Consider the following 25,104-nt stretch of genomic DNA (forward strand, 5'->3'; position numbering starts at 1 on the left):
TTTCTTGGAAATATTGGCATATTAGCATTATGTATTCATTCTCGTTTTGTTTTTGTTATTTTTATGATAATAATAGAGTATAAATCTTAAGGAAGCAGAATCAAAGCTTGATTTAGGTACTTATTTTAAAAGGCAACTTATTTTTATAGACAAAGCTGATCAGCACACAAAACTAAAATGTAATTATGAAACAATGTAATTGAGTAAATGTGCAAAAATTCATCTGCTGGACTACAACCCATAATACCAATCAAATTCAGTTCTTAGACCAAATCTTTCTTCAAAATGTATTTCTTTAAAGTCTTGGAGCTGTTTTCTTACATGTGATGTGTCAGCATTAATTTTAGTACAAAGAAATGATTTGACTTTATGACACTTTGGTTCAATGCATTTATTTAGTCTCAAAGGATAATATAAACATTAAAAGGTTGCCATTAGATTGAAATAGCCAAGACTCCAGCATCCCACACAACACAATGCAGATTTAGGCAGTTAGAACCTAGCTCTCCAGGAGTTTCTTGATTACTTTCTTATATAGGGGTGCTTGCTTGTCCAGGCAAATTTTCCTCCCGTTCTTCAGAGTGGCTCTGTCAGGGGAAAGGGAAGGATCACAACCTTCAGGGCCTTGATTGGAAGAAGGGAAGAGACAGAAAGGAACAGGCAGAGGAGAGGACAGAGCAGGGGGTGTGGGCAGGACTCACATGAGCTGGGGAACCGCACAGTGGCGTCCTGCCTTGATCACCTCCAGAGCGGTGATATGCTTAGGGTGGATCCCAGAGGAGACGGTCTTCACACACACACAGTGAAGACCTCCATCGCCTTCTTCAGGAGTAGCTGAGGGCATCAAGGGAGAAGGGAGAGGGGGGTAAAGGAGGCGGTGATACTTGACCGCATCATCGGCCAGTGGGACCTCTGGACCTTTTCTTCACCGTTGACTGTAGCATCACCTCTTCCTCAGAAGGCAGGTGGGCAGTGAAGCACGGTTGGCAAGCCAATACAGTATGACTGGTGTCTAAGTGTTCACCTCCCCACCCCTGGGGCTCCTGAACCATCTCCCTGCCCCTAGGATCCCTTCACCCTCTCTCACCACTGGTGATGGCAATCGCAGCAGGCAGAAACAACAGGCCCAGAAGCAGCAGCCCAGGGTTGGGCCTGGGGCCTCGAAAAACCTCAGCGGCACTCATATCAAGAGGTGGGTACCAGATCCAAGGGCTCGCACGGGGCTACTGGGGCCTGGGGCTCTAAGCACAGGCCAGTGGTTCCTGAGATCTTCCAGGCACTTTTTATCTCCACTGGCAGCCCAGCCCGGAAACCTGGGATACAGGATGAGGAACTGTCCTGCGGAAGCAAAGACACTTGGGGAACAGTAACTGGGCTCTGGCCAGCCAAGATTAAAACAAAACCGAGTGGAATGAAAAGCTGAGGTCAGCTGTCTTGACTAGTAGCTGGTAGCAGGAGCCCCTTCTCTGATGTGAACTCACACGAACAATGACAGAGTCAGAAAGTGTAGGACTTGAATTTTGCAAACGGTGTGCTGCCTTCACCATACAGTTTGCATGTCACCATACAGTTTACAGAGCGTATACCTTCAGGACCAATGTGCTGCCTTCCCAGCTTCCAGCTGCATTACCCCCAACTGCCTGTTCTCTCCTGCCTTTCTTGTCCGTCACTCTTCCTGTTGATTACAGTGAATTTGACCACCATGTGGTTAGATATGTGTGGTTTGCAATTTATTTTCTGCCACGAGAAAGGTTAAAGTTAGTGTCTGGGCAATGACTTCTGAATTTCATCCTTATACGGAAGCCTTCCCTAATCTCCTAACTACTGTCCCATCTACTGCAGGAGGCAAGGTCTGTTGTCCTCATTGCTCTTTTCGGAAAAATCACCAGTTATATTTGAATGCATTTTTGGATGACTTCTTTGAGTCTAGCTATTTCTCTATTCATCTCTCCTCTAGATAACTTTGATAAGAGAGTTTGCTAGGGCCGTTGGAAGTTTCTGTATTACAGTACACCACATACAGTTATAATTATGTGGCCATTTATCTGCCTATCCTGGATTGTGACATTGCCAATCATAGTTCCCTGAAACATACGTTTCTGAACACTCAGCATCGGCTACGATGGCTACTGCAAAACACGGCCTAATTTCTGTGTGTTTAGGGAACTGAAACTCAAGGCCCCTGCTGGATCAGCATCAACAGGAATGGATAAGAGGGTTTGAACATAGACAACAAACACTTCGTTCAGCTTAGCCCCAGACTGCAGCATTTGCAGAGAGAAAGAATTAGGGCCATACTGTCAGTCAAGGCAACCTTCCTCCACATTCAAAGAAAATAATCCAGTGTAGGTACACAGCCACCAAAGATACTTTGATCTCCAGAAGAATAAGCATGGCATAAGGCATGGCCGTGTTGAGACCAACCTTGCTAACCCCTGGGGGAGGGAGACTGCCTGGCATGGGCACGGGATGCTGCAGCTGTTTCTCATTGTTGGAGCAGAGCTAGTGAAAATTGTCTCCGCTTACCACTTCGTCACGTGTTTATGGACACTTGTGTGGTTTTTACTGGATAAGTGTTTGTTTTACAGGCAAAATACCCTTAGGCACCAAACCTCTGCTGGTGAAGAGACGCAAAGGGGGACTCTCCAGTCACGCAAAGTTTGAGTGGCCTACATGCACAGCATATAAGTGTTTCCCCAAAGTCATGTCCAGATTGGAGTAGATGAAATTCTTTCTCTCTCCATGATCAGTATTGATAAGTACACAGTAGTAAAGTTCTATAGCAAGTAGTGTCTTGTGGGCCAATAACATGCTGTGACATGTAATACAGACTCCTTAGGGAAGGATAAATCATTGAAAGCGTTGTGTTCCTGAAGCCAAAGAGCAGTATTCAAATACAAGCTCTGATCATTTTATGCCCTACAGCAGGTTTCTTTTAGCCCTGCTGGGAACTGAACCCAGGGACTCTCACATCCTGCGTAAGTGCTCTACCACTGAGCTACATTTCCAAACAAAAGGGAGTCTCGGTTCCCTCCCTCCCTCCCTGTAATGTGGGGAATGATAGTAATTTTGCTAATAGCCAATTGCTGACATTTCTAAGTGGGTTGTTATGTGATATGCAGCATTTAAAGTCTTTGAATTTTCTTACATCAACTCTATTAGACAGGCAAGAGAGCATTCACATTTTAGAGATGAAGAGACTAGTAATTAATACACACAGAATAGTTAATATGCCTGGCATTTTAAGAAATAAATTCTTGCTAGTGTATGACATCAAAAATGGCACAAATTATCAACTTAGTGAAAATATTGTGAAATACCAAACATTTGTTTTTAAAAAATAGAGGCCTAGGAATGTTGCCCAGTGGCAGAACACTTGCCTACTGTACATGATGCCCCAGGTTCAGTGTAAGAGAGAGAGAGAGAGAGAGAGAGAGAGAGAGAGAGAGAGAGAGAGAGAGAGAGAGAGAGAGAGAGAATACACTAAAGCATTCAGCAGCAGGTAAGACCCATCTAACATGTTTCAATGTTTCAGGTGATGGTGAAGTTTTAAAAAACCAGAGTGTGTTAATCCCCTTTCCATCACACGCTTTCAGCGCTGCTAGTGTTGAGCAGACTTTTTAGAAAGTAAATGACCACTGCTTATAGAACTTATATTTTATGACTTTATTATGTTCAATTTGAAGGTTAAAACAAATGCTAGAGAACATTGCAGAGGTTGCTTGGAAACAAGGCATTCTAGGGCTAAGACAATGGCAAAACTCTTACAAACAAGTATCTGAGCACCGAACAAGTATGCTTGCTTGGATCCAGGCAGTTCCTGTTATCACTGACTGCTGTGAAATCTGTCAATACATATGCATATACATATATGTGTATAACAGCAGTTAATGAAAAAAGAGGCATGGGTATGAAAAGGAACAGGGAGGGTACATAACAGAGTTTTGGAGGGGGAAAGGGAAGGGGAAAGTGATCAACCTATATACTCAGACCTAAAAGAAATAATTCAAAAAATACAGAAATAAAACTTGACACAATGCACTTGGAAAGAAAACTTCAACTAAAGAAATGCAAAGCACAGCACGATGTCTAGCCAAGAATTGCAGAAATAACCCATCAACTGCAAGTTCCAACTCAGCTCGCTCACTTTCATCTTTGAAGCAGCCTTTAATGTGCTTTCTCAGAACACAAGGCAAGTTCTGAGACAGAATGAAAGTATATCCAAATTTTAAGGTGGAAAATAACTCTAGAACATTCATATTTCAAAACCTGGCCCTTCCTGCACAGTAAAATGGTTTGGCAGAAAGTCCTCAGTTGACTGGTCAATAACCTTCCAATATCTTCATGACTATTTTCTTGATGGCAGAGGCATTGGGGTCCAGGCAGACTTTTTCTCCACTTTTCAGTGTGGCTCTGCAACAGAGAAGAGGATTGTTATCGTCATATAAGTCAGCCTCTCTGTCAGAACAAATTGCTGAGGATGGAGAAGAGAGTTTAGGTAAAGACGAAGGGTTCCCTCATGACAAGAAGAACAAGGAACTAGGGACTTACATCACTTCCACGTTGGCACAGTGGACTCCTGGCCTGAACACGTTCACCAAGGAAATTCTATTCAGTGGGATTCCAGAGATTGTTTTCGTACATTGACAGCGCAATTCAATATATGGGTCCACATCAATTGCTACATTGGAACACAAGACTTAATTAGTGATTAGAAATTATCTTTCTTCCTTTTCTTACCTGGATATTGGAAGTAATTGTCTCTCCTTCACACAGACATTGTGAATTTGACCTGCAAACCTTCACTAACAAAGCTTGCAGGTTGCCTTCCACATCTGAAGTGTCCATTAAGTATATCTTAGAATTCTTGGTCATCAAACCCGCCACACCCGGAAGCCTCAGTACAGCCTCTTTGTGCACGCCTCCAACCTCCCGCACACACACACCGCAAGCTGCGCAGACACAAGATGAAGGTAAGTGGCCTTCCGCCTTCATCTTTCCCTGAATTTCTCTTACATTGTCCAACTGTAGTGGGAACCAGGGCAGTGAGGAGCAGGACCAGCAGCGACAACACCTGTAGGTTATGAAGTGGGCTGGTCCCGGGGCCGGAGGATGTCGGTCTGAGTCTGAAGCCCATGGTGGAGAAGACTGAGCTAGAACCTGCTTCCACAGCCAGGAGACTCGGTGAGAGGATGAGCTGCCGCCTGGAACCCTGCTGCTCTGTGGTGTGATATGTCTCCACACCTCTTTTTATACTGCTGAAGAGGTGGGGAAGGGGAAGTGAGTGTAGCCCTGATGTGACCATAAAAGGATGGTCACGTTGTGCCCAGCCCACATTGACCAGACAGGTTAAAAATCCTGCAAAGTTAGCTACAAGCTGTGCACATCTCAGCCCCACTCAGGCTGTCACTCTCGCTGTCTGACTCTTACGGATGGATAAGCACCCGACTTAGACGTAAGACAGAGGACAAACGGCTAAAAGCATTTTCTCTGTGTGATCAGGTAGTCACGAGCCACACCCTTCCAGTGCAGTCTGGGGGGCTTAAAAGACACCAACCCTACTTTTAGTCATAGCTCCCTGAGAAGAGCTGCCTTTCCCTTAGCAAATAACAAAGAAAGTTCCTGTCTTGGTTCTCGATAGATGTCAGAATTCTTTTGGCACGTAGGGGGAAAATATGAGTCACTTACTAAAAGGGTTCCTCTGGGTATATGTATATGGGCTTCCTTCTGTCTATTAAGTAAATATTCTTTTGCAATTTCATCCAAATAAATAAACACACTCTCTTGTATATTTGTACAATAACTACGTGTTTCTACTGTGTAAGTGTGTGAATGTCAAGATCAAAATATTTTTGTCTCTTTTATTTTTAAAGAAATATTCATACACCATAGATACATGAAAATTAAGTGTGTTCTTTCCTCTTTATAGTTATTCCATACTACTGTTTTTCAATGGTAGCCATCAGTAGCTACTGTTGCCAAATAGAAATTTGGCATTTCTATTCTATCTGTATTTATATGTTTGTATGTATATATTTATGGAGACACACATTAAATACATATGCACAGAAAGATGTTTCTGCACAAGGAAATGAATGATTCTATATGGGTCACTACATAATCTCCTTATATTCTAAAACTCTGAGTGAAATACAAAGTATTTTAACATTATTCATGATCTTTCATTTTTCTGGCCACCACAAACAACCCTATGTGTGGCTGACAATATTTCTTGGCTTCACTGTACACTTTTTCCATGTTCGATTGGTAAGATTTTTGTAATTCTTTCTTCTTGGGTGCAAAATGCAGTTGCTCAATGCAGACCACACTGGCCTCACACTTACTATACCACAATGGTTATCAAACTGTTGGTCTCGGTCTTTTGTGGGGGAGGTGGCAAATGACCCTTTCACAAAGGTCACATATCAGATACCCTGCATATCAAATATCTGTACTATGATTCATAATAGCAGGAAAATTACACTTATGAAATAGTAATGAAATCGTTTTATGGTTGAGTGGTCACCATAACACGAATAACTACATTAAAAGGTCTCAGCACTAGGAAGGTTGAGAATGCTGTTATATAGCCTAGGGTTGCCTTGAACTCATGATCCTTCTACATCTTCCCAAGTGCTAAGATTGCAGGCACACAGCATGATGACCTGTTATAAGAAAATTTTATCACCAAACAGACACTGTCAATAAGGTTCTGGAGGACATACCAATTGCCGTGTTAAGTTTTATAAGCCTCATTAGTCTTGATATAAAACATCTGTTAATGTCTGCTTGTTCAAGAAATACTAAACACATGTTATGTGCCTGACATAATATTCCTCTGTGACTTATTCATTTAACATTTTCTATCTCAGAAAAGACCTAAAATATTTGCCCAAAGCATTGGGACTTTAAGTGATGCTCTATATTCACTACTATTACTGTCGATTTCTATGCCTGTGATTTTATAAACCCCTTTGTCCTGTTTCAATGGCAAAAGTGAAATATGGAAAACAATGGTAATTCATTGTGAAGATGTGCAGCGAATATCTTACAACAGCCATCCGATTAGATGCAGCTAGTTTATATAAAATTGTAATTTTTAGAACTACTAGAAAATAAATAGATATCAGAGGCGCCTCGCTCTAAAATAACTTAATAGCTTCTTTTATTCATCTTTCACTGTCACCCCCATTTTCTAAGACGTGTGGTCGGTTATTTTTATGTATCTTCCCCTTAAAAGTGCCTTATAAATAGCAATCTTTCAGGAAACAAGCTAGTTTCTAGGACCCAAATAAAACCTATCTACTAGCTCCCTTTTTTATGGGTTCTGGGAGATCATTTATTTGTTAAAATTAACTCACATATTAGCTCTGCTCGACACAGAGCGTTTTGAAGTGCTCTCTCTGACAGCTCTTCCATGTAGTGCAGGAATAAGCGATCACCCGAACAGCAGGTATAAAAGCAGTTGGCACAGAAGATTCTAAGGTCAGTAAAAATTTCCTTTTGTTAAAGTTGAGATCATAGGCGGACAAAAGATTTTCTGGGAGAGCCGGAAGCAATTGTTTTCCTACTTAATGTCGAGTGGACAGAAATTGTGCAAATGTCAACAGCGCCGACACTCGCAAGCGGAGGATTTCCCTGGCTGCCCCGGAAGTGCAGATGAGGCGCAGCTTGTACTTGATACTGCTACCCGGGGAGCGGTCCTATGTTTTCTAGGCCTGAGAAAATTTGCTTTTAATAACTGCATTTGCTGAGCACCAAATGCATGAGCATGACTCAGTTTCCCTAAGCGGTCATCGCGTGAAGACATCGTAACCTAAGACTGCTTTGGAACCTGAGAACTCATTATTACTCAGAATCACTAATTCTGTTTTTGCTATATGCCAAGTGCACTCTTAATTTATTAGCGTGGAGTAATTCTTCTTCTTTGGAAGGTTCTATTATTATCAAACTTGAGCTTTGGATGTTGTCCTCTCCCCAGGCCTCCTTTAGTGGGTGTGGATCTGGTTAACCAACTACTCACAACATTGAAAATTTGGAATGACTGCCTCTGCTTGGGTGCGGGCTGGTGCTGGTTGCTGGGACGTCTGCCTACCATGATACCCTTTCTTCTCCCCTCCCCTCTCTTTACTGAATGCCTCTCTCCTCTCTAGAAAGCCATTGTCTTGTGCTGGAGAGTTTGTTCTCTGGACAAAAGCACTTGCCCCAAAGTCTGATGACCCACATTTGGTCCCTAGAACCTATGTGGCAGAAGGAGAAACCAACTCTCCAAAGTTGTCCTCTGACCTCCCCACACATCCACAGAATGAATAAATGTGATATTTGTTTGAAAAAGAAAAACCATCGCTTCATGGGGGAACAATGTATTCTCTATGAAAAGACCTTAAGAGGCTGAATATCATAATCATCCCCTAGCCATGACGATGCATAATGTCCGGTCTGCTACATAATGACATTTGATTGACAAATGGTTATAGGAAGATAATTTGGTCACACATTTGTTAATGTTACTACATAACTGAGAGAAGATATTATATAGAGTATAGACTTTTCTCAGGTGTTTTAACATAGGTTTAGAAATAAATCCTTAGAGTACTAAAATCATTCAAGCAAAGTAACATAAATTTTAAAACTATATATGGATTTTAATGTCCCGATCTAAATTTTCTCACTGTGACTAGGAATTTGATTTAGGAAACTGAGGGCAAGAGCCCTGCTTCCAAGCCAACTCTCAGAGCTTGTGAGGCAGGATTCATAGTAGTGTGGGGGCGAGGGAGCTGAAGAAGGGGACGTGATGTCAGCTGTCAGGGTCGCACACCTAGAAATATTCGGAACGAGACTTGAAAGGCAATGGCCCTGGCTGCGTACTATATGACAGCTGTAAAGGGGAGTAGCCATATAAGGGGAGTAGCCAGTGCCTGTAGACGAGCAAACCAATAGCTCCTTTCCATCCAGCTGAGAGGTAGATCAGGTCAAGCATTGCAATACATGTGAGAAACACATTCATTTAGATCATTTCCACAGTGGGCATGGGGATGGAATGTCTTGGCAGATTCTCTGAAACAAGATCCTGATACTGATAGAAACAAATCTTAGACTTAACATGTAGGTCTCCCCGTGTCATATTTCTCTCTTCATAGTTGAGATATGAATGGCCCCTCTCGGGATACTGGAATTAATTCTACTAAGCGTGAATCAAGTGTCAGCCCAGATCAGATGCACAGTGCACATTCTGCCTCTCTTCCGTGGTTTAGTCACAGGGGTGACTAGAATTCCCCAGGTGCTTCTGTGTGGTAAATTCCTCCTTCTGCAACATCCAGGAAGGATTTTCAAGTTAAGTGTGTGAGAGTTTACTCACAAAAATTCTTTTCCTCATACAAGCATTAAAAACCATGCTAGAAACACAAAACCAGTAGTCATATTTTACCATAAGTCTGTCGTACCTTGAAATGTGTCACACTCAGAGGCAAGCAAGAAAGTCTGGAAGATTCAATGAAAGATGCTAGAAACTGGAGAAGGAAATTGCCTGAGCCAAGGCAGGTATGTAGATTGACTTTTAGCCAACCACATATTTAATTCCTACTGTGTGGGAGAGTTTCAGAAAGATAAACGTGAAGCAGTATTTAGAGGTCGGAGTGAGGAATCAAGGGGACATATCCTTAGATGATAAATGGTAGATTAATCTCTCCAAGGAGCTTTCAGCCTTGTGTGTGTTGGTGGAAGAATCAACTGGTATTGGCCTTAGTTGTTGAAAGAAAAAGAATCTGCTCAGGCCCTCCCCCAAGACCAAGTTCTCAGCACAAAGGAGATTTATTTGCCCCACAGGGACAGAGGACAGGGATAAGAGACAAAGACAAGAGCTAGAGGAAGAGGGAGAAGGGAGAGAGAAAGGAAGACGGGTAAGGAATATTTGTCCCGGAGGACAAAGGACTGCCTCTGGAGAGAGAGGAGATAGACATGGTACATAGGAAAATGGTGGATTATAAAGGAAAAATAGGAAACCCTGTTAGGATGAAGTGTTTAATTTTATTTGGTCATGTTAATTAGGTGAGTCAAAGGGCGTTTTTGATTGCTGAACCTCAATACTTTGAGAGCTGGACATTAGTGGTCAGTCTCAGGAAGAGGTAGTGGCCGGAAAAGGCAATAGACCTTGGTGGCTAGCTTTAGGAATGTAACCAAATGGTTTTTAGCAAGGCAAAGGGAATGTGGAGAATGGCAAGGCCAGCTTCCCACACTCTAGCTGGCCAGCGGCCCTCCCCCTGTCACTAGGGCTCCTGCATAAGCTGCACCTTGGTAGTATACCGAATCCCATTTGTTCTCGACCGAATGACCAGTTGTAGAATGCCCATGACACCTAAAATCCCAAGGACAATACAAATCCCAGGGCGTCAGTGGTCTAGAAAGAAACTAAACTTACAAGTTTCACATCTGGATAAAACAACAAGAAGACCATGCAGGCGACTAAGCAAAAACTAAGCAGCTGCTTTAGCTAAGAATATAAGCATTGCTGTTTCCACTCAAGCAGCTACAGCGCATGTGACTCAAAGCACCCACTTGGATGTAGGAGGACATGGTTTTCCCTGCCCTGGAAGCACCTTTCTTTCTGCAGACACCCTCTGGGCGGGGCTCTTCTCACCCGTGCACGTGTTCTCTAAGGACACCGCTGTGTGCTTTGCTCACAAAACTAGTATTTCCTTGTCCAAGCACCTTTGCTATGTTTGTTTTTATTACTCTGAGGCACTTAATCAATCAGAGATCATGCCAATGAAAGACTGTTCCAAAACACTGAAATTTAGAGTTCAAGTATCCACAACAGTCTCGTTTGTTTCTTCACATTTCCTATAACTCATGAGGTAATGAAATGTGTTGTTTGGGAGATTAAAGAAGCTACTCTGCAGGTTTAATAATTTTTTAATTTAGGAGTATTTTCTGCCGCGCACTGCAGAAAATACCGCTCTATGCGCTAGGACCCCAGTTCCCAAGCTTCGGGAAAGGGGCTAGAGGTTGAGAATACACACACAGAGACAGATCGACACATAGACCTTCAAACACTGATACCAAAAGCCCCTCTTTATTAACACCATGTAGGCTTAAATACACTGCAGTCAATGGCCAACAGGTGAAAATCCCATCCTCTGATCCTCTAAGCTAGGCACAGCTTTTAGTAACTTTAATTAGAAGGTTCTAGGAGGGAAGAGCAGCTGAAGGCCAGGACTCATTAGTCCCAACAATTTTCTACTTTTTTATGTCATTAAAAATCTTGTCAACAAACCATACTTTTTAAAACTACTCTAGGCTGTCTCATATCTTTGAGTCTTTTCCTGTCTTCCTCTCTATCTTTTGCAAAGGCACATCAGGATATGATACTAGAAAATGCATCAGTTTGGTTGATACTTTATATGTAATGAGAGAGATTAAGTGATAAAGAAAATCCCAAGCTTTTATACAGCTAATAATATATTAGTATGTACTAATATGGGAAATACTCTCCCATATTAGTATATATAATAGTTTAATTGTAGCAGATGTATATCTGTGTATGAGTTAGACTGGTATCCTTTTGGATGTTCCTAAAATGGGCTGTTTATACAAATTAACATCTTATGGCTAGAGAGAAAATGAGGCTTCTTGGGCCTATATCATGCCTCTATTTAAATATCTACCTCATCCTAAGCTCTCTCTTAGGAACTGTGATGAAATGAGAGATACTGTCCTTACCCTCACAAAGACTACAGTGCTACTGGAATAGACAGGCACTAAACACTTTGGTGTACAAAATGTTACAAAGGAAAAATGCAAAATTCTATGGCTGAGAGAGGTTGTTTTAAGGAAGTGGGAGAAAAGATGGAGGTCTGCCAGGTAACTGCTAGGGCAGCTGTTATGGGTCAGGAACTTTCCCGTACATAAAGAGAAAAGAGGCAGGTTAATCAACACCCACCACGAACCAGGCTGCTGACTTTAGGACAGTATCTAATAGCTTGGGTTAGGACGTTATTAGCTCACTTAGTCTGTGCCACACATTGGGGATACCTACAGATAGGTAGGGTATATATGGTGGCTGCTTTAGGAGAGTTCTTTGTAGATTAGGATGGAGGAACCCACAAGCAAACATTAATATCTATTGTAACTCAGTCATTTAGTCTCTGAAAGATGCTGAGCTGAGAAAGGTAAGGAAAGATGTCACCACTGGCGCCAGATTGTGGAGGATTAGTAATTCTGCTCCTGTGGGCAAAAAAAAAAAAGGAGCAAAGCCCTTGAAGGCAGAGCCATAGCAAATGAAACAGACTAAGCCTGACTAGAGAACCAAACGCCCAATCACAGAGAGTGAGGGAGATGCAAAGTTTGAGAAGAAAACAGCATGCGATGAGAGGCAGCCTTACGTTTTGGGCTTTAGTACCTTTTATTTTAGGTTCAGGAACTACGGGGTGGGCTAGTTAGCTCTGTGTCGCTGGGACAGACATCTTCCATGGTGAACTTTAAAAGGGTTTACAAAAGAGTTATTTTTGGCTCCGTTTTGAAGGTTTGGGGTTTTGGTTCTTGATGTTTTATCTCAGGCAGTACACTCTATCTGGCAGGAGTGCATGGTGGAAGAGATAAATCTTTTCACCTGTGGGGGTGGGAGAAAGGCAAAGGTAAGGGTTAGGGTTCTCATGTCCCCTTGAAAGGCATGTCCAGGAATCTGGGGACTCAGCCTTTCAGGCGTGGGTTTTTGGGACTCGCTTGGGAACTGAGCTGGAGCAAATATGAAGACGTCTTATCATTCTTGTGTTTTCTAAAATCCCCTGAAGCTACTGATGTCCTGCAGAACTAGTCAAAGGGGAATAAGCTTGGAGAAAGGTTGAAATAGTGCAAGGAACTAGGGAAATGTGGCCTTGCTTCAGGCCAGGGAGCTGCAGAGTTAACCGTGGGAAGAATGTAGAATTCAGGATAATGAGAGTCACCATCGCAAGAAATCAGAAACGACCTGAATGAAATTCAGAGATACTTTATTTTTTTCTCCAAACAAAAGTAATATAAACAAATGAGACACTTTAAAAAGAACAATCTTAAAATAATGGATATGATGCATACATTAATTTCCTCATAACGAAGCCATCAAATTCTCACAAAGACACACTGTAGACATCTAAATACCTCAACAATGCACATATGTTTGGAGCAGGCAAAGTGATGCATTCATATTCAAACACGTTAAGTATGTTGTCAAAACTCTAAGAGTATAGATATTTGCTATAGTTTCTCTTACTAAAAATAGCTGTTAAATGTGTTTTTATGAAAACTAGACAGGAATTTACCTGCTTCTTATCTTCTTCATCTATCTATAACATGCACTTAGTGACCTGAATAATAATACTAGTAAACTAGACAATAAATAGCACACAATCAGTTTGATGATAAGTCATGGCATTATGCCATACTAAGAAGACATCAAATGTCTAAAATTGTAAGATGAGAATACATCAATCCTTCTAGAACTTACACATTTATAAATTCTAAATAAGGAAATGTATTCTACACAGGTTTCTGCACGGCATACCAGCTTGTTAATATCATAAAGTTATATACCACCCCAGGCTCAGTTGTAAGAAAGATGAACACACACAGGCAGCATCAGCAAAAACAGTTCTCATTTCATAAAAGAAAGGATGTGTCCCCATCAACAGCTTCTAACAGAACTTCATTAATATGTTAATTCCATAGCCTTCCCATGAACACTACAAGGTATACATGCATAAACAGACATATATATTTTTTTTCTAGAGACAAAATGCAATAGTCACTTTCAATTCAAAACACTGTAAAAGATTAACAACCAAAGAGTCTTGACTTACAAGCTAAAATGCCACAATTCCCAATAGTGGAACAGATAGTAGAAAAGAATGGGATGTGCTTTGCTAAATACACTCGTACACTGAACAGAAAGCTGCAGGGACAGCAGCTTCCCTTTCCTCTTCAAAGCTGGGAGTTCACAAAGAAAATTACTAGGGGAAAAACTCAGCCCTTCTTTCTTGTCTTCATTGGGGCCAGAGTCCTCAGAGATTTTTCTGTTAAGTACTGGGTGATTTTTCCAGGGCAAGTGCATTTCTCTTGGCTTTCTTATTTCCACTGTTGAGAAAATAATTGTATCAGTAACTAAAATTCCTCACTCTAGCCTAACCCTGTACACCACCACCACCACCCCTCTCCCCTCCACCACCAGTAATGAGTTCTGGGTATTGCTCAAAGATGTGGAATTTGTAATAATGATTTCCCCGGAACACCGCAGAATAGCTTTCCCTTGTCGATTCTAAGCCCAGTTTAGAAAGTGGTACTGGAATCTCAAATGGTGTCAGGAGAACAAAGACCTTGCCAGTCTGCAAAGACTAAAACCCCCAAAGATCAAAGTAGCAAAGTACCTGTCCAGTATTTTCTGAATGATTTTCTTCATCAAAGGAGCTTCTGGGTCCAGACAGACCTCCTTCTTGTTCTTCAACTTAGCTCTGCAGAGAGAGAAGGAGAAAAAACAAAGGGAATGCACAGGTGAGCCAAAGTGACTGAAGACCAGACCCCGGGCGGGGGCGGGGGAAATGGGGGTCGAAGACTTCCCTCTCCCAAGGTCACCTGCACCCACCAGATCAGTGTCAGAACTTACATGACTTCCACCCTGGGGCACTGTGGACCTGCAGCGATCACCTCCATATTAGCGATCATTTTGGGATTAACTCTTGAAGTTATGGTTAAGCAAACGCAACGCAGCTCCGTTGTGGCGGTTAAGACCGCGGAAGGACCTCCTGCGGAGGAGACAGGGTTATAGGAGGTGCTGGCAGAGCCCTTTCCCAGTTCCTGGGGCCCGGTGACAGAGCCGGCGGGGTGTGTCAGGCACCGTGCGCCCCGCAGGTTCTTTGCTCTCACCTTCAGCTAGATGCTGCGGCAGTGTGAGCAGCAGCAGAAACGACAGCACCGCGAACAGCGAGCGGGAACCGCCAGGGATGTGGGCAGAGCGTTGGGGCAGGAGGCTCATTGTGGACAAGATCCTGGACTAGGAGCACCGGTTCTAGAGATGCTGTAGGTGACTCTAGAACACAGTGTTGCTCTCAACCCCGCTGTACCCCCTTTTTATCTGCGCTTGTTTCTTCCTCCAGGCAGGAAACTCAAGCTTGGAGATGCTGGGGAAATTCCCTCGACTTGGAGTTGGGGGCGGGGGGGCAGGGGGCGGTTCAGAGGGGCTGGGCAACAGCATTAGGGAGGAGGATGCCTAGTGGAGTGGCCCCTTGTCAAATCAGAGGAGAATGCTGTAGTTCCGCCCCAGGAGAAGATTGCTGCTCCTGCCAGACACCCTTTGGGGACTTCTCCCCCTCCTGTGTCAGGGCTGCTTAAACTTGGCTTGCACAGGGAAGACACACCCCTGCGGATGTCCTTCCTTGCCATGGAGGAAGACTGCAGCCAAAGGAATGAGGTTTGACTTTAGAAAACCCTCTGTTTCGTCTTTAGCCATTATTACTACAAACACGACTGTGGGTCTGGGAGGGGGATCAGCAGTTAAGAGCACTGGCTGCTTTTGAAGAGGACTCAGGCCCGCGTGTTGGCTCCCTAGCTCCTCTAGCTCCCGTTCCAGGGATCCCACATCCTCTTGTGGCCTCTGTGGGGCACCTGCACACATTCGGTGGTGCACGTACAGACAAGCAGAGATACACGCATACTCATAAATAAAAGTAAATTTAAATTGTGTGCTTAAAAATGAAAACTTTTTTTTTGTTCGCGAAATGAAATCATGCGATCCCTGACTAGAATGGAACTCAATCACAAAACAAAAAAACAAAAGAAAAACCAGACTTTCCCATTTCCCTCTCCTTGTACATGGGTCATTGTAATTTCCTCCAGTTACTTAATGATTCTTTGGGATTCTGCCAGCTCTGAGGGCCAAACAAATATGATGAAAGTGTCTTTACTTCCACTTGAAACCAGGGGCAGGAAAGGCCTTCAAAATAAAAGTTGGTTATTGGAAGTCCTATGCTTTAATTCAGCAAGTGCATGTGTGTTTCTAGCTGGCCTACTAAACAAAATGTTCAAAAATCACCCAGGAAATTGCTTTGGAAAGATGATGAATGCTTTGTGTTTGGCAGGTGCCTTTGCTATTCAACTTGGAGAGTCTTTGTTCTCCATATGAGTAAGGTGACTGTAGCCTGAAGCAATACCAGGGACTCCTTATTGTGCCTTCTGCATGGCTCCTCTACCAGGTGGGGGTTTGACACAGTTCTTAGAAGCTAGAGGAACTGTGGTGATTGGGGACCTGTCTGTGAGGTTGGCACGTGGGTTTGAGTCAATCTGCCAACAAGAGAGTATCCACTCTGACTGCCTCCAAGAAACTTCTTGGGATACGGAGGGATGTTTTCCCATTGACTTGTGCGAATTTTTAGTGGATCAGAGGAAATTGGGGATGCTCTAGAGCCTGGAGAGACCTCCTGAAGATAAAGGATGAAGTGACTTCTGATAATTAAAGGTCTCATGCTACATCAGTCATGGTTATAACACTAAGTTGTACATTAGCTTTCTTTTATAGAGGTCTAACCAGATCTCCCCTGGATAGTTCTCAGAACCTTTGGCCTCCTAGTCTTGCAGAGGAAGTCTGTATACATGATAATTATAAGAATATAAACTTGGAAGGAAATTATTTTTCTTTGTCCCCTGTAAGCATGGGGACGTCCATCAGCTCCATCACTCATCTTTTTGTGGAATAATGACACTTCGATTGCTGAGCAGGAAGGTGTCTTAGACCTTTGAACTTGCATTCTGGAAGGAAACTTTGTCTGGTTGAAGGAAGCTGGGAGAAGCTGGTGGGAAGTCTTGAGTCCAGCAGCTTCCTGATACCATCAGCATCACATCTGACTCAATGAAAGTAATCCTCCATCCTTCTGGGGAGTGGCAATCTGTAGCAAGCAGCCTGTAGATTTATTAAACTGGCCGTCTAGAGATTAGAATATATCTACAGACAAAAGATACGCTTCATTTCAAAACATTGTTTTAAACTGACTAAAAGGCATTGAGCAATTAAACTCAACCACAGAAAATAAACCACATTCTACTAAGGTTTCATGGAAAATATAGTTTAATGGCAGCGGCTATTGAGTATTTAAATGTGTGTATACATATGCGTACACACAAGCACACCTGGATTAGTTCTAAATAAGCTATTTTAAATGTAACCGAGCATACAGATTAATTTTGCCACAAACTAGTAATACTGTGTAAAAGGCCACAAAATGAGAGTGTCAGTTCCCCTTAACACTATTACAGATGTGCTTCCCCCACCTGGTTTGCACTCTAATTCCAGTTGCCATGATTACTTATAGAACAGAGTTAAGAAAAAAAGGTAATCATAGCTGGCACTCTGGTAACAAAAAGTCCACTCTCTAAGTAGACTGCTGATTTGCCCAACCTAATCAGGAAGCAGCCTGTAACCACACCTGACCATGCCTTGAAATTGGTCTGGCCCACTGCCATGCCTGGCTCCTGTATAGCCACCTCTGACATTTGGCTTATTCAAAGACAAGTAAGAATGCAGGTAGTCCAAAGACTCTTTGAGTTCGAGAAGGACGGCATTAACACTCAGAGGGTACAGGGCACGTTAAAATAATTACTTTCCTTTTGTAAATTTAAAGTGAAGCCATTTGTCTTACGTGCACTGAGTCCAAGTAATAGAAGAAACTATGCCAGTTATTCACGACAATAATCAAACAATCAATAAATCTACAGTCCCCCTTATAGCCACAAATGTTTCCTGTTATAAGCTAATCTTAGTGATGATGCCAAAGTTTTTTAATAGGAGTGAAAACATCTGGAACGGCTTGTGGCAACCAGACCACTTTCATGGTCATTGTTTCCCGAGCCTCCCACTGATTCTTTGAGACGACTGAGAGATACTTTCTTCACTCTTAATTAGCCACAGAAATCAAGGCCAGCAAAAGAATGAAATGCAGGATTGGGAGCTGAGCCACTTACAACTTTTTTCACAGTTGCTGGCACACATCCCCCAGGGGCTCTCCAGAGTCTAGTTAACCACGTTATTCCATTGCACAATGGTATATTCAAAGTCATTGACTTCCTTAGTCTGCCTATGCTTGTCTTTGGAGGCCTCAGTAATATCAAAGATCCCAAAGACATCTGAGGCCAATCAAAAGTGCAATGTGCTATGAAAAGGCTTCTCTGGCAAAGCCATTTGAATATCTCCCTTTCATCTTTGGTCTTTAACCATCTAATATTCTTACTGTAACTGCCACATGAAATGGAGTTGATAATCCAGCATTAATGCTGCTTTTGCCTTCAATAAGTCCACTGCATATTCTACAATCAAGGGTGGTACTTTCTATTCCTTCAATAATCTTTCATAAATTTCACTACTGAGTGGTCCATGACAATCTGATGATGTAGAATGAAGGTCATTTTTGTTCGTTTTTTGTTTTGTTGGGTTTTTTTTTTTTTGAGTCAAGGTTTCTCTGTGTGACTTTGGAGCCTTTCCTGGCACTAGCTCTGTAGACCAGGCTGGCCTTGAACTCACACTGATCCACCTGCCTCTGCCTCCTGAGTGCTGGGACTAAAGTCATGCGCCACCAAGGCCTGGCGAAGGTCACTTTTTACTTTTTAGGGTTCTGTACTCTTACAGTAGATCATAAGACTAAAGCAAAAAGACTGGATAGATAGCCACACGTTACTAACTCCACTACTTTTGTTGGCTTTCTCTCACGTTGGAAATTATTTCTTGCTTCTTTCTAAAGAAAATTCAAATGACAAATTCTGTTCTTTGGATCTCACAATTTTCTGCCCAGACTACTGAGAACCCAGAAAGAAAACCTTGATATCAAAGAAAGGAAAATTGTACAATTGAAATATTGTCCATGTTACCTATTTTCTGTGACCTTGAGGTTGCCTGACAAAAGCAATAAAGATGAAAAACAAATTAAATTACAGTGTGCTGATTACAGTGTGACAGTCCCTCTCGAGCTTGTTCTCCCAGCAATCGGTGTGGCTTTAAATATGTGACTGAAGATATCGTAAAGGCCCGTCTAGGTACTTCATTTAATCTCTATTTTCCCAATATCTGCCAGCCTTCATACTGTGTTTAAGAGATATTATGTTAGTGTAGTAATTAAGTATGCTGATATATCAATATAAGGAAGGAAGGAGCCTGGCGGAGGTGGCGCACGCCTTTAATCCCAGCACTCGGGAGGCAGAGGCAGGCGGATCTCTGTGAGTTCGAGGCCAGCCTGGTCTACAAGAGCTAGTTCCAGGACAGGCTCTAAAAAAGCTGCAGAGAAACCCTGTCTCGAAAAACCAAAAAAAAAAAAAAAAAAAAAAAAAAAAAAAAAAAAAAAAAGGAAGGAAGGAAGTGGCTATGGAAGAGTCACTTCCTCATACACACAAGGAAAAGCCAGTGATTCTTGGGTCAGCTTTGCAATGTCAGTAAATCTGTCTTCCTCCCTCCATATCGGATTTGACCACCCAGTAAAGAGGTGGTATTATTCAGGGAATGCATTTGCTTCAAAATTTCTTCACCATTAAGGTAAATGTCACAAATATTTTCTTTCTCTTTTTGTTTTTGGACAATTATCCATTATTTCCCTGCCATGCATTTCTGATTAATTCCACTTGAGGAAGGAGTGGCAAATCAATGAACCTTGACTACATAATGGATGGGGTTTGCTATATCCTTGCCAATTTCTGCAAAGATGGGGTCTCTAGCATGCTGTCTTTTTTTTGTGGAGCTGTCCAAGCCTAAATGCTTTTGGTGAACAAAAACAAGCAGTAAATATGGGGGGAAGAGGGTAATTAAGTTTTTAGTCATTTCTGAAAAACTTGGGCTTCTCAGAAGAAGAATCTTCTTCAGAAATTTTGTCTGTGCTCAACAAAAAGTAAATCACTAACAGAAAGAAAACATTTTCGTGGCAGCTGTTCTAACTGATTTTCAGGGCTGATGTGGGAGCTCAGGAACAAAGAACATTTGCTGCTATTTCAGAGGACCCAAGTTCAATTCCTAGAACCCATATCAGGCAATTCACGATTTCCTATAACTCCAATTCCAGGTAATCCAGTGTCTTCCTCTGGCCTGCGAGGGCACTTATATGCCCTGCGTGCACATACATACACATAAAATCATTTTTAAAAGAGAAAACCTTAACTAGTTTGAGAATGTGCTTTATGATGCTGTAAAAGTTCTTCATAAGGAAGTTAGATTTTTAGCACTGTACTCTCTGTCGTGAGATGTAACATCTAATTTTTATATTTGTTTTAGTCTGAATAGTCTCCGTGGAGCAGTAACAGCTGTTGGCCATGTTTCTAACAACCACTGACGTGACTTCCAAGCCTTTTGGCTAAGATCAAGGGCGGCACCTGACAGCCACTGCCTTCATGCCCATGGTTTTCTTTTCTTTTCCTTTTGGCATGGCATTCACCTCTGCAGAGTCTCACAGTATTAAATCAACGTATGCCCCCCACTTAATGCATAGCAAAACTTCATTACTTCTCCAACAGAGGCGTCGAGGTGCATTTATGAATTTATTATGTTATGCATATTATATATTTATGCATGTTTTATATACTAATGCACACTATGTACTTACGTATAATTTATGTATTTCCTCTACAGTCACAAGTCTGTTTTTCTTATTACTGAAAAAAAACAGCAAAGACTTGTACTTGATAAGTGTCCAAGATAGTGAATTATGAGCCTTAAACTTGCTTTATGGACACGTCATGACCACTAATCTTTTGTTAATCTAGTTATGAATTCCTACTTCCATGCACATTCAAACATTATTTTATGAGAACCTTAAGTTAGGAAATTGCTCTCACTGACATAAAACGTGTTGCAATACCAAGCCCAAAGTCACAATATCCTAGAAACTCTGGCTAATGTCATGAATACCTTGTTAGCCACTAGAACTTTGGAGCATGGTTCTCTCTAAGGAATAAATTGACCAATTTGCTTTGATAGTTGACTTTGAGTCATTTGGCTTCCAAAAAGCTCACTGTTAGTAAATCAGACTTTTAAGTCATTTGCTTTGAAACAGAATGTGCTTTGGGGAAAAATTTCAGTTGTTGCCTAATTTAAAATTGAGAGTGGACCAATAAAAGTTATGACAAGGTATTATGTCATAGAAAAGAGAAATACAGTCGTGGTTGGTGTATTGGAATGAAGCAAAAAGACTGGCATCCTTCATTCACAGTGTGTCTATAGATAGTTCTTAGTAATGATATTCAAATAGATAGGTAAAAGAAAATTTTATGTCAAAGAACAGAGTCAATTTTTTGTGGCAATTTGAAAATAAAATAATAAGTTAAGTTGGGGTTCTGTATAGAAAAAGTCCTCTTCTACCATAAATACTTACTTGCCTTGCTAAGTTATAGCCATTCATATGACTTTCAGTATAATCTCGAGTAATTTATCACTTTAATAAGTGAAAATATTAATACTAGCCCTGGTCCCTATACAACTATTGAGAGGAACAGACAGGACAGTGATGGAGGCGGGTCTTCTATCAATCTGTTGATTTCATTGGTTAATTAATAAAGAAAACTGCTTGGCCTAATAGGTTAGAAAATAGGTGGGTGGAGTAGACAGAACAGGAAGAAGGAAGTGAGGTAGATGACTCAGACAATTGCCCTGCCTCTGCAACCAGATACGATGAAGCTCCAGCCCAAGATGGACGTATGCTAGAAACTAAACGGTAAGGCACCACTTCGTGGTGCTACACAGATTATTAGATATGGGTTAATCAAGATGTGAGTAAGAGGCTGAAAATAATGGGCCAGGCAGTATTTAAAAGAATACAATTTGTGTGTTGTTATTTCGGGGCATAAGCTAGCCGGTGGCCGAGAGCAGGGCGGCGGGAAGCCGGCCCACAGCTCCCCTCACTACAGGACAGCTATGAATACTTTAAAAATACTTAGATAGTCCATTTAAATTAATGTAAGGTGTTCATAATGAAATACACACACCTTTGGGGTACTGCAAGATGAGTTTTAAAAACAGTCAATGTTTACACAAGAAAGAACATTTTTATTCTCTAGTAAATTAAACATTATTTCATGAAATCTCTCCTCTGAAGAAAAAAGCACTCTTTTTAGCTTAGTTTTGCCCATTCCCAACGTTCACACAGTTTGTTGTGAAGGCTCCTCTTGTTCAACTTAATGTCCTTGAGGTTTATCCATGTCATTTCGAATACTAGCAGCATATCTCTTTTTTCTTCTAAATGTTCACTGAACAATCCAATGAAGCATTCAATTATACACGTGTCAATATATATTTAGTTATTCATCTATGAATATAGATTTGAGTTATTTTCCCCTTTAGAGTTAAAAAAGTTGGCTATTACTGAGCTACTAAGATGTCTCAGTGCGTAGAGGGGTCTGTGGCCAAGCCTGACAACCTGAATTCAAGCCCCAGGCCCCATATGGTAGAAGGAGAGGCCTGAGTCCCCATGTGGTTTGTTCCCCGACTTCCACTGGTGTGCACTCTGTGCTCACAATCATAAAATTTCTTTGGTGTATTGCACGAAAAACATCATAAGGTTATCACCACTCTTTATTGTGAGTTGTGACATTTAATTTTTATGTTTGTTTTCGCTTGAATAGTCCCCGTGGACCAATATAATTTCACAGAAATGCCACTGTATGATCTGAGAGAGGATCCACAATTCACGTCTCTGTGCTTTAGAACATGTCCTTTTGGAATCCACCTACTGTGTTATGAGACATTCAAATTGCACACAGGTCCCCTCCTAGAAAAGAAGCAGGCCGTTCCAACTACAAGCTCTGGTTGAATGCCCAGCTCTTTCATTGCAAACAGACACAGTTTCACATGACCCTAACACAAGCCCTACTGAGCAAGTCTATTCTCCAGTAAACCCAGACAAACTCTAGCACAATACAGCTGTACTAGTGAATCAATATTGTTTTAAGCCACTGAGCTTAGGTGCAGATGCTCACACCCAGTATTTCCGCTTCAATGGCAAGTGTATTAGTAGAAGAACCGCTATAGCATGGAGTGTGTATGTATTTAATGGAGCAGGCCTGTAAGTGTTTTTAAAAATAGCCTATCTGGCCATTGCTGCACTCAAGACTTCAGCAGCTGACAGACAGCTATGCTAACTCACTGGCTTTCTGTTAGCACTTTGTGTTAATGATGATGTTCAACACATTTTCATGCACCCATTTACCATGTATAAATCTTTTGTGAAGTATATTTTTAATTTCGTCTGTTTTGGTTTAGTTTTTATTATGTTCACATTCATTTGTTTCAGTCCACTGTTTTTAAAGAAAATTCTGATTGATAGATAAATACAGTGTAACTCTATCTCAGGGTGCAGACTGAATTCAAATTTCATTGTTATTTTTTAATGAGTCGGTGTTTCATTATACAACTCAAGCTGGTCATGGACAAATAATCTCTAGTCTGAACTTTCTGAGCACTGGGATTGCAGTTATATGCCATCATACTTGGCTTGAATTTTCATTTCCAAATGGCATCTTTTTATGTTATGATTAATCATATCTCTGAATGTACTATGTAAGGAACCAGTATTTATTCCAAGATTCTTTCTGAAACATTTTATCCTTACATATATATATATATATATATATATATATATATATATATATTCACCTTAATAAGTGAAAATATTAATACTAGCCCTGGTCCCTATACAACTATTGAGAGGAACAGACAGAACAGCTATGAATACTTTAAAAATACTTATATAGTCCATTTAAATTAATGTAATTTAATAAATATATCCACATTTAATTAAATTTTAATGAGTGGTTCAATTACTGGTTGACTTCACTATTCACCTTTGGTCTCCATGCAGAGACCCAGTTATTACAGTAAGACTATTTTGGAACTCTTCCCCCATTGAATTTTCTTGGGACCATCAATCAAAACTCAAGTGGTTCGTACATATGGATCTGTTTCTGGGCTTTGTGGCTTCAAGAGTCTATTTCCCTGATGGAGGACAGTTATCTGTCTATGTTACTTTCATTGATTAATTAATAAAGAAAACTGCCTTGGCCCTTTAAGAAAACAGAAAATTAGGTAGGCAGAGTAGACAGAACAGAATGCTGGGTAGCAGGAGTGGGGAGACGCTTCAGGCAGTCGCCATATGCAGTCTCCATGCTTCTCCTCTCCGAGATGGACGCAGGTTAAGATCTCTCCTGGTAAGCCACACCTTGTGGTGCTACACGGATTACTAAATATGGGTTAAAGGAAGATGTGAGAATTAACCAATAAGAGGCTACAGATAATGGGCCAGGCAGTATTTAAAAGAATACAGTTTCCGTGTAATTATTTCGGGTGTAAAGCTAGCCAGCGGCCGGGTGGCGGGACACAGCCCTGCCACTCCTTTCTACATTTCCCTTTCTCTACACCAGTGTCCCTATTATTGTACTTCGATAATAAGTCTTAAAATTACAAACTGTGCTTCCCTAACTTTGTCCTATTTCAACATTGAATTATTACGATTTATTCATATCCAAAGAAACAGTATAAATAATGAATCAATTTAAAAAATAATTTTACCTCACTGTAATTCTGGGTTATATCCATTAAACGCACACAGCAATTTTGGATGGTCTATCAACTTATTAATATCAGACTTCCTAATCTATGAACATGGTATTGATTTCTGTTAATTTATTCATAACCTTTTATTTCCTTCTGAAGTGTTTTGTAACTGACAGGGCCAAACTATTTCTCATATTTTGGGAAAGTCATTAAGCATAACATGATTTTGATGCTATGATAAATGGCAAATTTTTAAGTTTTCACTTCCAATTACTTGCCATTATATATGCCTAGTAATAAATTCTAATATATCAATTTTATGTCTTGAAATATAAATTGAAATCTAAATTCATCCTTTTTTCTGCATAAAGGATTGTTTTCCATTTAAATAAATATATTTATTCATACATCTTCCTTCCTGATATTTATTTATTTTTGCCTCACTGTACTGATAGCAGTCTATGGCATAATATGGGATTTAAATAGTGAAGTGGAAGTAACTGACTCGTTCTCCTTGTAGTAAGCAACACTATTTGATAATCCCCTTGAAGTCAGATGTGTATTAATCA

At 41.1% G+C, this 25,104-nt stretch overlaps 3 protein-coding genes across 3 annotated transcripts; all 3 read right to left on the reverse strand.

Annotated features, from left to right (window-relative positions):
• Positions 1 to 376: 376 nt before the first annotated feature.
• Positions 377 to 1,309, reverse strand: LOC119802456 (platelet factor 4). Its single transcript, XM_038313383.1, has 3 exons — positions 1,088 to 1,309; positions 702 to 834; positions 377 to 587 (listed from the first exon to the last, which is right to left on the reverse strand). Exons 1-3 carry the CDS (start codon positions 1,182 to 1,184, stop codon positions 500 to 502), a joined length of 318 nt encoding a protein of 105 aa, XP_038169311.1. The 5' UTR covers positions 1,185 to 1,309; the 3' UTR covers positions 377 to 499.
• Positions 1,310 to 3,651: 2,342 nt separating this feature from the next.
• On the reverse strand, positions 3,652 to 5,209 carry LOC119802114 (pro-platelet basic protein). The gene is made up of 3 exons (XM_038313028.1): positions 5,017 to 5,209; positions 4,552 to 4,681; positions 3,652 to 4,413 (listed from the first exon to the last, which is right to left on the reverse strand). Exons 1-3 carry the CDS (start codon positions 5,135 to 5,137, stop codon positions 4,323 to 4,325), a joined length of 342 nt encoding a protein of 113 aa, XP_038168956.1. The 5' UTR covers positions 5,138 to 5,209; the 3' UTR covers positions 3,652 to 4,322.
• An 8,763-nt stretch (positions 5,210 to 13,972) lies between these two features.
• Positions 13,973 to 15,001, reverse strand: LOC119805712 (C-X-C motif chemokine 5-like). Its single transcript, XM_038317554.1, has 4 exons — positions 14,893 to 15,001; positions 14,633 to 14,771; positions 14,397 to 14,480; positions 13,973 to 14,106 (listed from the first exon to the last, which is right to left on the reverse strand). The coding sequence occupies exons 1-4, from the start codon at positions 14,999 to 15,001 to the stop codon at positions 14,049 to 14,051; spliced, it is 390 nt and encodes a 129-aa protein (XP_038173482.1). The 3' UTR covers positions 13,973 to 14,048.
• Between the last annotated feature and the right edge of the window lie 10,103 nt (positions 15,002 to 25,104).

Source organism: Arvicola amphibius, chromosome 1 (genome assembly GCF_903992535.2).
Source record: "Arvicola amphibius chromosome 1, mArvAmp1.2, whole genome shotgun sequence".
NCBI lineage: Eukaryota > Metazoa > Chordata > Mammalia > Rodentia > Cricetidae > Arvicola > Arvicola amphibius.